The following is a 13,546-nucleotide window of genomic DNA, read 5'->3' as shown; positions in this document are numbered from 1 at the left end:
AGTTGTAAATATGAAGCATCCAGTGTAGCTGGATGATTATTTCCCGGTGGTTTGAGGTTTCTGCATCTTATTTACTCGTTCTCGCCAAAGCTAAAGGAACAAAATGTGAGGAGAAACTAGAACCTTATCATATGTAAGTAATTCTGCTGGAATACAATACAAAATATAGTTTTTTTTTTATTATTATTCAGCTAAACAGCCAAATTTCTGTGTATTTTTTAGTTATTTTTAAGTCCAAACCCTCTTAAAAACTGTTATTCTGTGTAAAATGTAAATAAAAAGACTGGAATCATTTCCACATCTCATGAAGCCATATTTTATTCCCAGTAGGAGATAAACAACATATCAGATGTTGAAACTGAGGCATTTTTATCATTAATGAGTTCTCTTTGAATCTGATGCAGCAACACATCTGTAAATAGTTGGAACAGGAGCAACTAGAAAAGCACTCGGAGAGCGCAGACCTCTGCCAAGAAGCTCATTTACACCCATATTGTGAAGAATCCTTTTATAATTCCTGTGTCAACAATTCCTTCCACTCCAAAATTTAATGGAATCTAACTTACAGAAACAAAATCACAGAAATCTGACGTGTAGTTTGTGAGCAAAACTGCGAACAAACAAAGAGATAAACGTGGAAGATGATAAAATGCTGGAAAAATAATTGGTAACAGATCACTAACGTGACGGGTATAAAAGGAGCATTTCAGAGAGGCAGAGTCTCTCAGATGGAAAGATGGACAAAACTTCACCAGTCTGAGACAAACTGGATCTAAAATTTTATGAAAAATTTCAGAAAAATGTTTCTCAACCTTAAATTATGAAGAATACTCTGACATTCCCGCCATGTGCAGCAGGGATCTCCAGATCTGGTCCTCCAGGTCTCCTGCAGGGATCGGATGTTTCTCTGCAGTAACACACCTCATTCAAATGACTGTCATTAAGAGACTTGTACAGAACCAGATAACAAGCTGTTAGAGGTCCAGTTTATTTTAATCAGGTGAGTTGCAGCAGAGAAACATTCAATCCTTGCAGGACAACACCCTCCAAGGACCTACAGTGTGTAATGTGGAAGGATTCAGAGAACAGGAAGAAATCTCTGTGTGCAGGAGACCAGGCTGAAGGTGAAACTGGGTGAACTTGAGGTCTTCAGGCACCACTACAATAAAAACAGACCTGATTCTCTCCTGGATTTAACTGCATGGACTCAGGAAAACTTCCAGAAGTTACTGTCTGTGGACTGAAATCTATAAATGCAGATTAAAGCTCCATCATTTAGGCGAAACCCACAAGATGACACGTAATGACGTGTTACAGAAACGAGCCACATACTGATAAATAACGCTGGATATTATAACCTCCAAGACAGCGGCCCTTAAGGATAGACTTTAGACACCTTTGTTTTGGGGTTACCTGACCTGGATGACTGAAACTACACCCACACCCTGCTTCCGTTATCCATGATTATGTATCCATTATTTATTAAATCAGATGTTACGAAATTTGATGATATAGTTTATGATTAAAAAAAATATATATTGAAATTGTGTTTAAAGCCAAACCAAATGTTCTTCCAGACGGTGTCTAAAAATATTTTTCAGCTTCTGCAAACTAAATATAACTTCAGACATTGTTGTTAATATATTGCTCCAAAATGCAGAAAAGCTCTGAAACAAAGTTTATGTTTTATGTTTGTCTGTTTAGGGGGAATAAACCAATAATGACATTAAAAAAAACTTTATATTTTAAAAGATTTACCAGTTTATTTTATTATCAGGGCTGTGATGATATGCTTTTGTCCCGATTCGATTTAAATTGTGATTATCATGATTACTCAATATTGTTGACTTTTGTAAATTAAAACAAGAAAAGAAATGTACAAAACTTTCTTTGCTCATCATTTTTCTTCATTTCAATTAGGAAAACAAGACAGTAGCCAGATGATCATTCTGCTGCTATAAGAAGACGAGTAAAAAAAATAAAAGGAAAAATGACAAATATTTTATATTGGATTATTATTATTATTTTATTTAGATAAATTTTTTTGAACAAAAAAGTCCATTTTTAAAATTGTGAAGCAAGAAATCCCGATATTCGATTAGATTTTCCATCCCCTAATAACGCTGGATATTATGATCATACGCATCCATTATTTCTTAAATCAAATATTATGAAATTTGATGATATAGTTAATTAAAAAACACTTAAAATTGTGTTCAAAGCTAAACAAAATATTCTTCCATCTTTCCAGCTTCTGCAAACTCATTTGTCAATATATTGCTCCAAAATGCAGAAAAGCGCTGAAACAAAGATGTTTGTTTGAAGGGAATAAACTAATAATGAGGTAAAAAAAATCTTGATAATTTAAAAGAAGATTTACCTGTTTATTTTATTCTTATTATAATTATTATTGTTAATATCAGTTACCAACTGACACCAGATGCGCCCCCTCCATTTCAGCTTTTAAGTCCCGGTTAAAAGCAGAAGGGTTCATTTCTCCTTTGTAATTGTTGCATTTGCCTGTTCTTTTTCTTTTTTTATGGTATTTTGAACTCCGTAAAACACTTTGGTCAGTATGTACTGTGCTGAAATGTGCTATATAAATAAAACTCACTTAGTATTTTTATGCTGTTTTGTTGGAATCATTTGTGCCATTTAAGGAAACTCGTGTGATGGAAGTGTGTACTTATATGTGCATACAAGCTTTCCGTTTCTACGTGTTTTGCTCCTTCAGCTGTTAATCGCTTTATGTATGTAGAAATGAACTGTCTGTGACTGAAACAAACTAAATCATGCAAAGAAAAAAAACAAACAGACGACGTCTCTTTCAGAAAAGGCCTTACAGATTTCAGCAAGACAAAGCGTTGTCCTTTAGTTTTAGAATATTTACAGACACTTGTTAAAACCGTGGTATCAAACTCCGGTCCTCAACAGCCTTCCTGCAGGTATCCCTGCTCCAACACGCCTGACTCAAAAAAATCATTGTTCAAAGCTTCAAAAGGCTGTTGGATCCATTGAATGGAAGCCAGGCGCGTTGGAACAGGGATACATTGAAAACCTGCAGGACAGCAGCCCATGAGGACCGACTTCTCTGTGTTAAAATGTGCGGAGATGCTAAACGATGCTAAACGTCACCATGGAACTAGTTTTTACAGACGTATTGCTGCATCAGATTAAGAATCAGCTCATATTTTCTATGACGTGATAAAATGCTTCAGTTTCCACATCTAATGTGTTCTTCATCTTCTACTGGGAAGAAATAAGGCTGGATGTTGATGGATTGGTCAACGACGTAGGCGTATTATACGGAGAGTGTTTCAGTGAAAGAAAAGTAAAGACATGTTTATTTGCATTATGAGGTACTTCATGTTAGATGTGTGTGCTGCTGATGCTTTACTGTTGTTTCCACCATGTTCTTCCACAGCCGCTGTCCTCAGAGGAGAACTGCCACAGCACCCACTCCAGTCAGTCTGACAGCCAGTACGGATCGCCGCCTAGAGGCTGGTCGGAGGAACTGGACGAGCATGGACACACTCTCTACGTGTCTGAGTACACGCAGGAGAAGGTGGGGTGTGTTCTGTCCTTGTTGCCGTAGGGCCGCTCGATTATGACAAAAATTATAATCCTGATTATTTTGACTGAAACTGAGATCTCGATTTTTGAACACAATAATCCAGTATTTATAAACAACGCTGCGCGTCGTGGTGTTCTAGACTCCGTGTCGTGCATTATAACCGTCTAATGTACGGTTCCGAGTTGTTTAATCTGCTTTTACCGCTTATATAGGAACTATTTTACGTTGGCCTGGATGTACGTTTTATACCAAACAACCGCTGTCAGGCTGCAGCGCGTTTCTCTCATTCACCTGTTAAAAGACGGCTGATCTGAACCAGCTAGTTAACGTGTTGCTATGGTAACCCCCCATAACTATGTATAGGAAAATAATGCAGCCAGTTGTCACTGACAATGGTATAAAGTATGTTTAGGTGAACTTCCACAACCTACTGCAGTTATTCTACATCGACCTGCAGCCGGAGCCGACTGAGACTGGCCGCCTGGGAGTGCTTTAGGACGGGAGAGGCTCCCGCTGCTCCTTCCTTACAGTAACTGCAGAACAATATGTGCCTTCAAGTCAGTCGCCAAAACACCAGAAAAGTCTCTAATAACTCCAGTAAAAGCTGCTAGATTTGTCGCTTTTAACAAAAAAAGTCGCCAGATTTAGTGAGAAAGTCTCCAAGTTGGCAACAGTGTCTGAATGAAAGCAAAGCGGCTGTGGGAGGAGTTTACAGCACAGCGCTGCAACGCCAGAGACGCTCGATTAGCAGCTGAAGACAGCAGGAGAGGAAACTGCAGAGAGAAAAACAATCACACCCTTTTTATGATGGTTGAAAACCCAGATCGTAGTTGAGATTAAAATCGATTAATCGCCCAGACCTGAGTTACCGCTGATGTGATGAGTGTGTTTCTGTTAGTTTGATTCAGATCTTTATGTTTGCAGTGGATAAAACACGTCGATGAGCAAGGACGACCTTATTACTACAGCGCCGACGGATCCAGGTCGGAGTGGGAGCTGCCAAAGGTGGGAAGACCTCGTTACATAAGTCCCGTCTGTAGACGTGGAAAATCTTGTGATGTTTACAACCTGTAGCTCCCTCCTCCTCCTGCTGGTATCTATTCTTAAGCTGTAAGGAGATGAAGAGGTCAGAGTCGGTGTTGGGCTATTAGTGGCTCTGCTCTTCCTAATCTGGAGGCTTTAACGCAGAATAAACTCTCCTTTCTCACGATGAATGAGCACAAGTGTTGTGTAGACATTGAGACAATCAGTGGACTTTACCAATGACTGTGGATAACAATGTCCAGTGTCTCTACCCAATGGTGCTGTGGGCAGTAAAAGGAGAGGTGAGGGTGGTCCTGAATCTTCAGCTGGAATGACTCGATGGGTTGTGAAGTCGATCTCTCCTCTTTGTGTCTGCAGTACAACATCTCCCCTCAGTCCGGAGAGGTTCCTAAGAGTCGCAGCTTAGAGAGGAAGCAGCAGGATCCCATCGTCCTCACCAAGTGGAGGCACAGCACCTACGTCTTAGACCTCAACGACAAGGTAGGATGACGACCGGACCGGGCAGGAACCATCTGTCTGATGGTTGGGCTCAGAGAGACGGTTGGAAAACAGAAGGTGGTTTATAGGAACTCTTTATGTCCTAAAACACACTAAAAAGTTCAGTCTGTAATTATTTAATAGAATGAAAGAAAATGTTTCAGCCTTTTCACCGACGGACAGAAAGAAATGTAGAATCTGTTGCGGCCACGCAGTGAACGATGTCTGTTGGTGCTTCTGTTGTGGATTGGTGCTGCTTTCTAAGGAATCTGAGCTTCAGCTCAACAGTCTGGTTGTCGTCTGATTCGTCACGATGCTCCATACGTTGGCAGGAAGGCAACAATCTGCATCTACCAAGCAAAGCTGTTAGAATGAGGTCTGACTTGTCCTGATGAAACAACCACAGATGTCAGCTTGATGGCAGCTTGTCTCCAGTATTCCAACATCTACGTCTGAGTCAGCCTTCACACAGAAGGAATCCTCCATGGACACTGATGCTGCTTTCCAAAGTCGTCCTGAGCTCATGTTGTCTGTGTTTTATCCTGCAGTGCTGCCTGAGGGCTCGAAGGTCATGACAACCTGAGTGTTTTCTGTCCTTGGCCTGAACACACCCCTTAATTCCCCGATATTCTGCAGTATTATGCTCTATAAACGCTCTAAGACCAAAGGCGTTTAGAAATACTGGATTTTGGCACCAATTTGGCACCAAAAGGCTTAAGCTTGTTCCATCCTCCATGAGGCTGCAAGAACAAGAAAAAGCTTATTTTCCGTCAGGTCCATCCATCCTCCAGGAGAAGCAGGTCTGCAGCAGGGAGGGGTCACTGCGGGGGGCGATGTCTGCTTTATGTGCAATGAACCTGGTTGTTACCTCCACCAGGTTATGTTTTTCCCGGCATCTTTGTGCTCAAGATAACTCAAAAAGTTACGGATGTATTTTTATAAAAATTTCCAGAGTTGTTGGAAAAGTAAAAATGAAGAACTGATTAAGTTCTGGTGGTGATCCGGATCACCGTTTGGATCCAGGAATGTTTTAAAAGGATTCTTTAACATTGTGTTTGGCGGAGGTTTCCGCTCTCCGAGTGAGTTTCTAGTTTCATATTTAATGAGCAACTTCGTCCGCGGCAGGGTAGGTCGTGCACGCGGCAGGGTCCGAGTGTTTTAATGCCACATGTAAAAATGTTGGTACTTTCTCACCACCTCGATCAGCTGTTTTATCAAAACAATCCGTTTTACCTGCAACAGCAAAAACATGGAAGCAGCAACTCCGCTTCATGCTTTCTCCGTGTTAACCACGCCCACCTCACATGTCAGACCAATCACACGATCCCTCTCGGAGCCCTGCAAGAAAAAAGTTCTGCCAGCCCGATGTGTCGAGAACCGTCTTCAAACGCGTCCGCTAGAACAAAATGACGTCAAAAGTTCTTGCTTCTCCTGGAGGATGTAACAAGCTTAAGCCTTTAGCAGACACTCCTTTTATACCCAATCCTGACACCCTCACCTGTCACACTTAATCGGCTCATTGCGTTGCTGCATAAAGTTCTACATTTGTTTCTGTTTTCTAAACACAAAGTTGGTAGAAACTGAAGGTCATGTCTTTGGACTTTCAGTTGATTAAAGTTAAATAAAGTCCTTTGGTTTGGTATCGATAACTTAATGGAGTGAACGCTGTTGAGGCGGTAAATAATGATAATTACGCTCGCTCTGCAGTGTCCTGTTTATACAAGCAGGGTGTGTTTTGGTTTGGTTTGGTGGCTCGGCAGATCAGACGGGAGGACACTCAGGATGCAGAAATATGGAGCATGTAGAACTCCCCAACATCTGTGGTGAAGACTGTATGTTTATCTGTTGTAGACGTAGCTGCAGGACAGCTGGAGAGTAAAACGAGTGTGTGAGGAAGCACGTGCACAGTGACTTTTCTCATTGATCAGTTATCCAGGTGCGATTAATCCGCAGGTTTCTGCTGAGGTCTCAGTGCGACGCTGTTCCCTGATCAACAGACGTTGGTATGGCAGCTAAACTCTGGCCGTTTTGTTGCAGTTCTCCTTCAAACTGTGGCGATTTGCTTCCAAGTCGTGCAGAAGGAGAGTCCGTCTCTCTCTGCACCGTCAGAAAGTTGGTACCATCCAAAACCCGTCCTCTGTCCAATCAGCAGCACCTCCCTGTGATTCTCTGTCAGAATACCGTCAGAGCAGATCTTCACCCAATCACACGCTGTGACATTAAAGCAGGATAAACACAGAAGGAAACCTCATCATGGCCTCAATCTCTTTGAATTACCTCTGATCTCAGACCTGTTTGCCACTCAAACCCTAACCTCCTGTTTCCTCTGGCTTTCTGTCATTAACCGTAACACCCATGCTCTTCTCTTCCCTTCAGTCTTCACGTATCTTGTAGTTAGCTGCTAGTTGACCTGCCACTCATCATGTTGTGCCTCTTGTTGGTAGGAGTGTGCTTCGGCGCCTAAGCAGAGCTGTCCAGACTCTGACTCCTGCCCTTCATCTCCTAAGCACCCCTCGACCGTTAGTATCTCTGCTCACTCTGCACACCTCACTACATCATACTCAGCGTGTTCTCGCCACCATCACCAGATAAATTTAACACTGTCTACTAGGGCTGGGCGATATATCGAATATACTCGAGATATTGTGGCTAGTTCCCTGTGGGATATAGAAAATGTCTATATTCGTCATATTCGAGTATCCTGTTGTCACGCAGGTGTTTTTAGCTGTGGGGGGGGTTTCTCCCTCCTCCTCGACTCTCTGCACCGCTTTGCACAGAGAGTTAAAGCAAGCGCACCTAGTTACGTACATAACGTGAGCTACATGCTACGTCATGAGAGGCAGCGTCTAGCAACTTTTCTAGCAGAGAACTCCGGTAGCAGCGCGAGTTACAAAAAATGGAGGAAGAATTTGTTCCAAAAAAAATAGTACAGGATCCATCATCTGGCGGTGGTTTGGATACTGGAGAGAGGATGTTGACCAAACAACTGTCGAATACAAAGTATGTCGCAAAAGTGTCGCCACAAAAGGTAGTAGTACCACAAATTTATTTCATCATTTGAAAAGTCACCCCCTAGAGCACCTATTTTCATACGTTGTATTTATTACATCATGCAAAGGCACTTTATTTTGTTGTAAAATGACATGTTTCTGCCACTGCTTTCACTGTTCAATAAATACGGTTTTGATCAATTTGCTTCGTTACAATTTCATCCTTTTGGCATGAATGTTTAAAATCAACATATCTTAATGCAGTATGAACTGTTATGTTTTAATGGAGACACAGAATCATCTTACTGATGTGATTGTATGCACCAAAGCATTAATTCAATGCTAAGTTAAATATCGAGATATATATTGTATATCGTGACATGTCATAAAAATATCGGGATATTACTAAAAGTTCATATCGCCCAGCACTACTGTCTACCTTCCCACCTTTCCAACAATCCATCTGCTGCATGCTGCACCCCACACCTGACTGACTGCACCCCCTCACGTCTAACTTTACTCATCTGACCGCACACAGGCAGTCCAGGCTCAGACCTGTTGCTGAACCTGTTCCATTACATTACCGTTAGGGCTCCATCTAGTGGTGAGATTTGGACATCACATTAAGGAACACAGCAGTTTAGCCTCCAACACTGACCGTGTGCTCATCAGATGTGTTCGTGTGTGTTTTCACACAGCCGTCGGAGAAGTGCGGAGTCCTCAACGTCACCAAAATCACAGAGAATGGCAAGAAAGTCAGGTTGGTGTCAAACTTTATTGCTTTGTTAAACAGTTTTCATCATGTACTGCCATAAGGAGATACACTGCCCGTCCTCAAAAAACGTGTGGAAATGGACAGATAGGAGCTTCTTATTGGAGAATTCCTGCATGGATGGAGATGTTTCAGCTACAACAAAGTATTTAACCCCAACTGATGCAACCAGAAGCTTCTTATTCCTAAAACAACCATCCTGCGGTCATGGAAAACGTGTTCATCTGCTTTAGAAGGGTCAAATCAAACTAATAAAACTTGGTTAAGAACTCTTAAACACATTATTAAAAACTGGAAGGATGGTGGGATTGGATTGGCAGTCAGTCATTTTCTGAACTGCTTAGTCCAGTTGAGGGTTGCAGGGAAGCTGGAGTCCTTCCCAGCAATCACTGGGTGGGAGGCAGGACACCCTGGACAGGGGGATCGGATCGTGATCACTTAAATGTTTGGTGAAATCAGATCATAACCAGTAGAACTCAGGAAAGTGTTTAAAAGGGAAAGTGAACAATGGGAAGAGAACTCCAGGCATTGGAACTGGACAGCTGTATGACCATAAGAAAACCAGTAAGCAGCCTGGCTGACCAGTTTCCTGCGCCACCTGGGGCTCTTTGGACCTTCCCCAATGGCTCCTGATAACACTGGCAAAAAAATGGACAAAGGTTTTCAAACAAAAATATAATAAGAAATGCAGGTTTTTAGCTTTTTTAATGGAATATAAACAATATGACCCTAAGATTATTTTTCTTGTCATTACACTGGAAACTATGAACTTTATTTAAAACCATAATTTTCCTAAAATAAAAAAGCAAAAAAAAGCGTTTTTTATTGTTTTATATGGACACTGAAAATAGAAATAACTGTGGTTCTTGAAAATAGTAAATTTTCTATAGTAGAAGTTTTTCAAATGGTTATTTTTCCAGCTCTAAATTATCTTTATTTAACTGGACTGATGGTGAAAATGGCTCATTGGGTTGTAAAGGTTGCAGACCCCTGCGTTATCGGGACAAAGGGGTTTGTTAGGGAGCATTATAGATCGGACTCTGGAGTAATGGAGCCTCATGTGGTCTGATGACGCCAGATTGACCCTGTTGCTGAGTGATGGGAGCATCGAGGTAGGAAATGATGCAGCCATGATGGGTGCTAGGGGCATATAGGGGCACTCTGTGGGTTGGGGATGCTGCCGTTGTTCAGGTCTAAGTTTAGGTCTAGTTTAAGCAACATTATGTGTCCTTAGAATGAGGTCAGATGATACTTGAAGACCCTGAATGAGCAGATTATTCCATCTTCCCTGATGGTGAAGACATATTCCAGGATTTATGGGCCTCAGATTGGAAAGAGTGGTTCAGGGAACAGAAAAAATGTTTTTACCACCAAAACTCGAAGGAAACCTCACAGCAAAGTCCTTATAATGAGTATTTAAAACCAGATAAAAGCAAGTTTATGCTTTTACAGCACGTCGTCTGTATGATCTGATCATTTTTGTAAATTTTGGGCCCCAAACTTTACAAAAATGATCAAACCTGAACTGAAAAATGAACTGATCCATCTGAGAAGCATCAGGTTACATGAGAATCATGGTAAAGTTGAGCAGAGAGTTAATGAGAGGAGAAACTGAACAAGCCTGATGAGGATTGTTCTGATAGATGGATCAATAAGTGTTACTTCCAGTCCTTCCATCCTTCTGGTGACTTTTCCTGACAGCTAACGATGAGAAGTGTGAAGGCAGAGAGGTTATTCTTGGATCTGTGATGATAAACTGGGTCAGATGGAGCTGCTTCACTGGACAGTACAGATTTCAGACTCTCTCCCAGTTTGTGTGAAAGTGATAGAAAAGCCAACATATAATATTTTAAACTTGATGGAGCAGAAGTATAAGTATCAGATGAGCATCGTTGTATGAAATTTCTTCTGCATGGCATTAAACCACAACGAGGCTGGACCGGAAAAATATTAGCTTAATACCCTAGAGATGGTAAAAACACCACATTTCCCTTTGTTTTAGTACAAATAAGTACAAGTACTTTATCATAATGTTTACATATGGAGCAGGTGACACATTGCCTCAGTTGACACAAGCTGACAGCGAAATAATCCACCTCTGTCTGAACTGTACTGTTGTCATGCAGACATTTTAAAGCCCCGCTGGCCAACGTCCCAAAAAATCCTTCATCACCTCTTCTATAACCACCCCGAGCAACATAAAGTACACAGACCATCATCTGCTGCTTTTTCCTTCTTTTCATACAGTTTTATTGTGGTTTTATACGTGTAATAAACGTCTGAGCCCATTAAGAAAGAGTTATTGTCACCAGTTTGATGGATGATAGTTTTATTTGTCTGTCTGTATGTGGCTAACTAGTAGGCTGTGATGATATGCTTTTGTCCCGATTTGATTTCTCTTTTTGGGTGCCGATTTGATTTAAATTGCGATTCTCACAATTCTTCGATATTGCTGATTCTCGTAGATTAAAAACCCCCAAAAAATTATAAAAACTTTTTTTTTTTTGCTGGTAATTTTTCTTGATTTCAATGAGGAAAAAACAACCCCGTAGCCAGACCATCATTCTGTTGCTATAACGCCCAAGAAGATAAGTAAAAAGATCAATAAAAACAATACAAATTTCTAAAAATTTTTAGTGGATTAATTTTATTTCATAAAATTTAAAAAAAAAAAAAAAAAAGATTTTGTAACAAAAAAAATCTATTCTAATTGTGAAACAAAAAATCCAAATTTTTTATTTTCGATTCGATGTTCCCACTCGTACTAACTAGCTAGCTAGCTTGCTTGCTAGCTAGCTAAACATGAGTAACTTTCTATAAAATCACTAAACATCCAATCCCAACTGAAAAATCCAGCATTTTACAGTAACTTTTTAAAGCTTTACATTATTTAGAAGTACACACGTGTACATTTCCACATGCCTGAACTGCCTTAGTTATCCATTAAATTTAAAGCAATTTCTAATCTCATTTGGGTCCTCATATAACCTCATACTGAGCACTTCACTGGAAAAACTCAGCTATAAAAAATTATACAAAAATTAGGTAAATGTTGCTTAAAATAAGATAAATTATCTGCCAACAGAACAAGAAAATTTGGCTTGTCAAGACTTCCCAAAACAAGTAAAAATACTCTTAAAACAAGAGAAATTCTCTGGAATAAAAACTAACAATTATCTTACCTTTTAAAAAAAAAAAAAAGCATATGTGTACTCAATTTAAGATTTTTAATCTTACTTACATTTCAGTTTTTGCAGTGTTGTTTTTTTTTGTGTTCCCAGAATTAAGAGAGAATTTGTCTGTCGAGCATTCAGATTCAAAGCCCCATCAGACTGGAACAACTTACATGTGTCGGTCAGATCCATCACTTCTCAGCAAAACTTTAGGACAGATATATTCAGATACTTACAAACAACTTGCTCTTGCTTATGATAATGTTGTATTCTTCTTAACAATTTTACTTTGAGTCATGCCGTGCAATCATCACGATTGTTATTTAAATGTGTATGTCCATGGATATACTGGACTTTTTGGTAAATGTATTTTATTTGGCTTGTACCAAGGGTTGGGTTTCTAGAGAGCTTTTGTCTAGTGTGAATGCTGTTGTTATGTCTAAGTAAGGATTGTGTTGTTATCTGTCTCCCTGTGTTGAGGACCCCCTCGAAAACGAGATGTATTGTCTCAAGGAGCTATCCTCTCAATAAATTTCAAATTTTATTTAATTTTATGGTTTTATATCTTCTAAATTCACTCTGCTTATGTTTTTTGTTGTTTTTTAATCTTGATTGACAGGAAGAACTGGGCCTCCTCGTGGACCGTGCTGCAGGGCTCCTCCCTCCTCTTTGCCAAAGGTCAGGGCGCCAGCACCTCCTGGGTACGTATCCTCGACGCCGAAGCGCCCCCAGTTCTCCGTTAGCTTCCGGTCATCTCTGTCTCATTTCTGCAAAAATCACCTGTTTTCAAAGAGCTGCAAAGTGTCATCGTCTCTTTGCTCCCTTCTCCTCCCCCTCCTCCTCTCTGAAGTCATACTATCACAGCACCTCCATCCCGGAGCTGCTCCTCAGTCTCCTCAGCAGCTGGAAGCGCTCCGTAAAGCCTCGTCCTGCCGTCTCCTATGTGAACTGTAGACCTCCTGCTGTACGTCCTCCTGTCTCTGCATGTCGCCTCCTGCTCACCTCCTCTCTTTCACTGCTCCTTCCTCAGACTAAATGTCTGCTTGTAGAGATGAAACCAGCTCCTCGGAGCGTCTAACCAGTCTGTTGGGACAGAACCAGACCAGTGCTGATTAACACACACACATGACGACGTTAACAGGAACTAATAGAAACAGTCTTTAACAGCAGTGAAGATGTGTGTGTGTGTGTGTTTTAAATGGTGCTTCTGGTATGTAACGGTGTAACCGGAGTCTCTCCTGGGATCTGGCGGATGTTGTTAACCTGATAAAAACAGCAGCAGCATGTTCTGTTCACCTCACACACCTCTGCCTAGACGTCCACCTTCACGCTGCGTCTTCCTTCCAGAAGTTCGGCGGAAACCAGTCGAAGCCGGAGTTCACGGTGGACGTGCGGGGGGCGACGGTGGACTGGGCCTCCAAGGAGAAGTCCAGCAAGAAACACGTCATCGAGGTATCGCACACAGATGCCGTTGTTTCGTCTTCTTGCTCAGGTTGGTCCAAACGTTCACCAAAAC

General features: G+C 41.1%; 1 protein-coding gene across 7 annotated transcripts in view; it reads left to right on the top strand.

Annotated features, from left to right (window-relative positions):
- Window positions 1-13,546, top strand: part of arhgap12b (Rho GTPase activating protein 12b) — a 72,349-nt gene that overhangs the window by 50,926 nt on the left and 7,877 nt on the right. For 2 of the 7 annotated variants that reach the window (XM_079260257.1, XM_079260258.1), the window contains exons 4-11: window positions 3,425-3,565; window positions 4,499-4,579; window positions 4,976-5,098; window positions 7,540-7,614; window positions 8,784-8,845; window positions 12,650-12,731; window positions 12,881-12,994; window positions 13,378-13,482. In XM_079260257.1, the coding sequence (XP_079116383.1) occupies window positions 3,425-3,565; window positions 4,499-4,579; window positions 4,976-5,098; window positions 7,540-7,614; window positions 8,784-8,845; window positions 12,650-12,731; window positions 12,881-12,994; window positions 13,378-13,482 (783 nt within the window). The remainder of the gene's footprint in view (window positions 1-3,424; window positions 3,566-4,498; window positions 4,580-4,975; window positions 5,099-7,539; window positions 7,615-8,783; window positions 8,846-12,649; window positions 12,732-12,880; window positions 12,995-13,377; window positions 13,483-13,546) is intronic. The other 5 variants (XM_079260259.1, XM_079260260.1, XM_079260262.1 and 2 more) reach the window with 5 other exon arrangements.

Source organism: Telmatherina bonti (genome assembly GCF_933228915.1).
Source record: "Telmatherina bonti genome assembly, chromosome: 20".
Classification (NCBI taxonomy): Eukaryota; Metazoa; Chordata; class Actinopteri; order Atheriniformes; family Telmatherinidae; genus Telmatherina; species Telmatherina bonti.
Note: the sequence above shows the minus strand (reverse complement) of the source record. Positions and strands in the feature narration are given on the sequence as shown.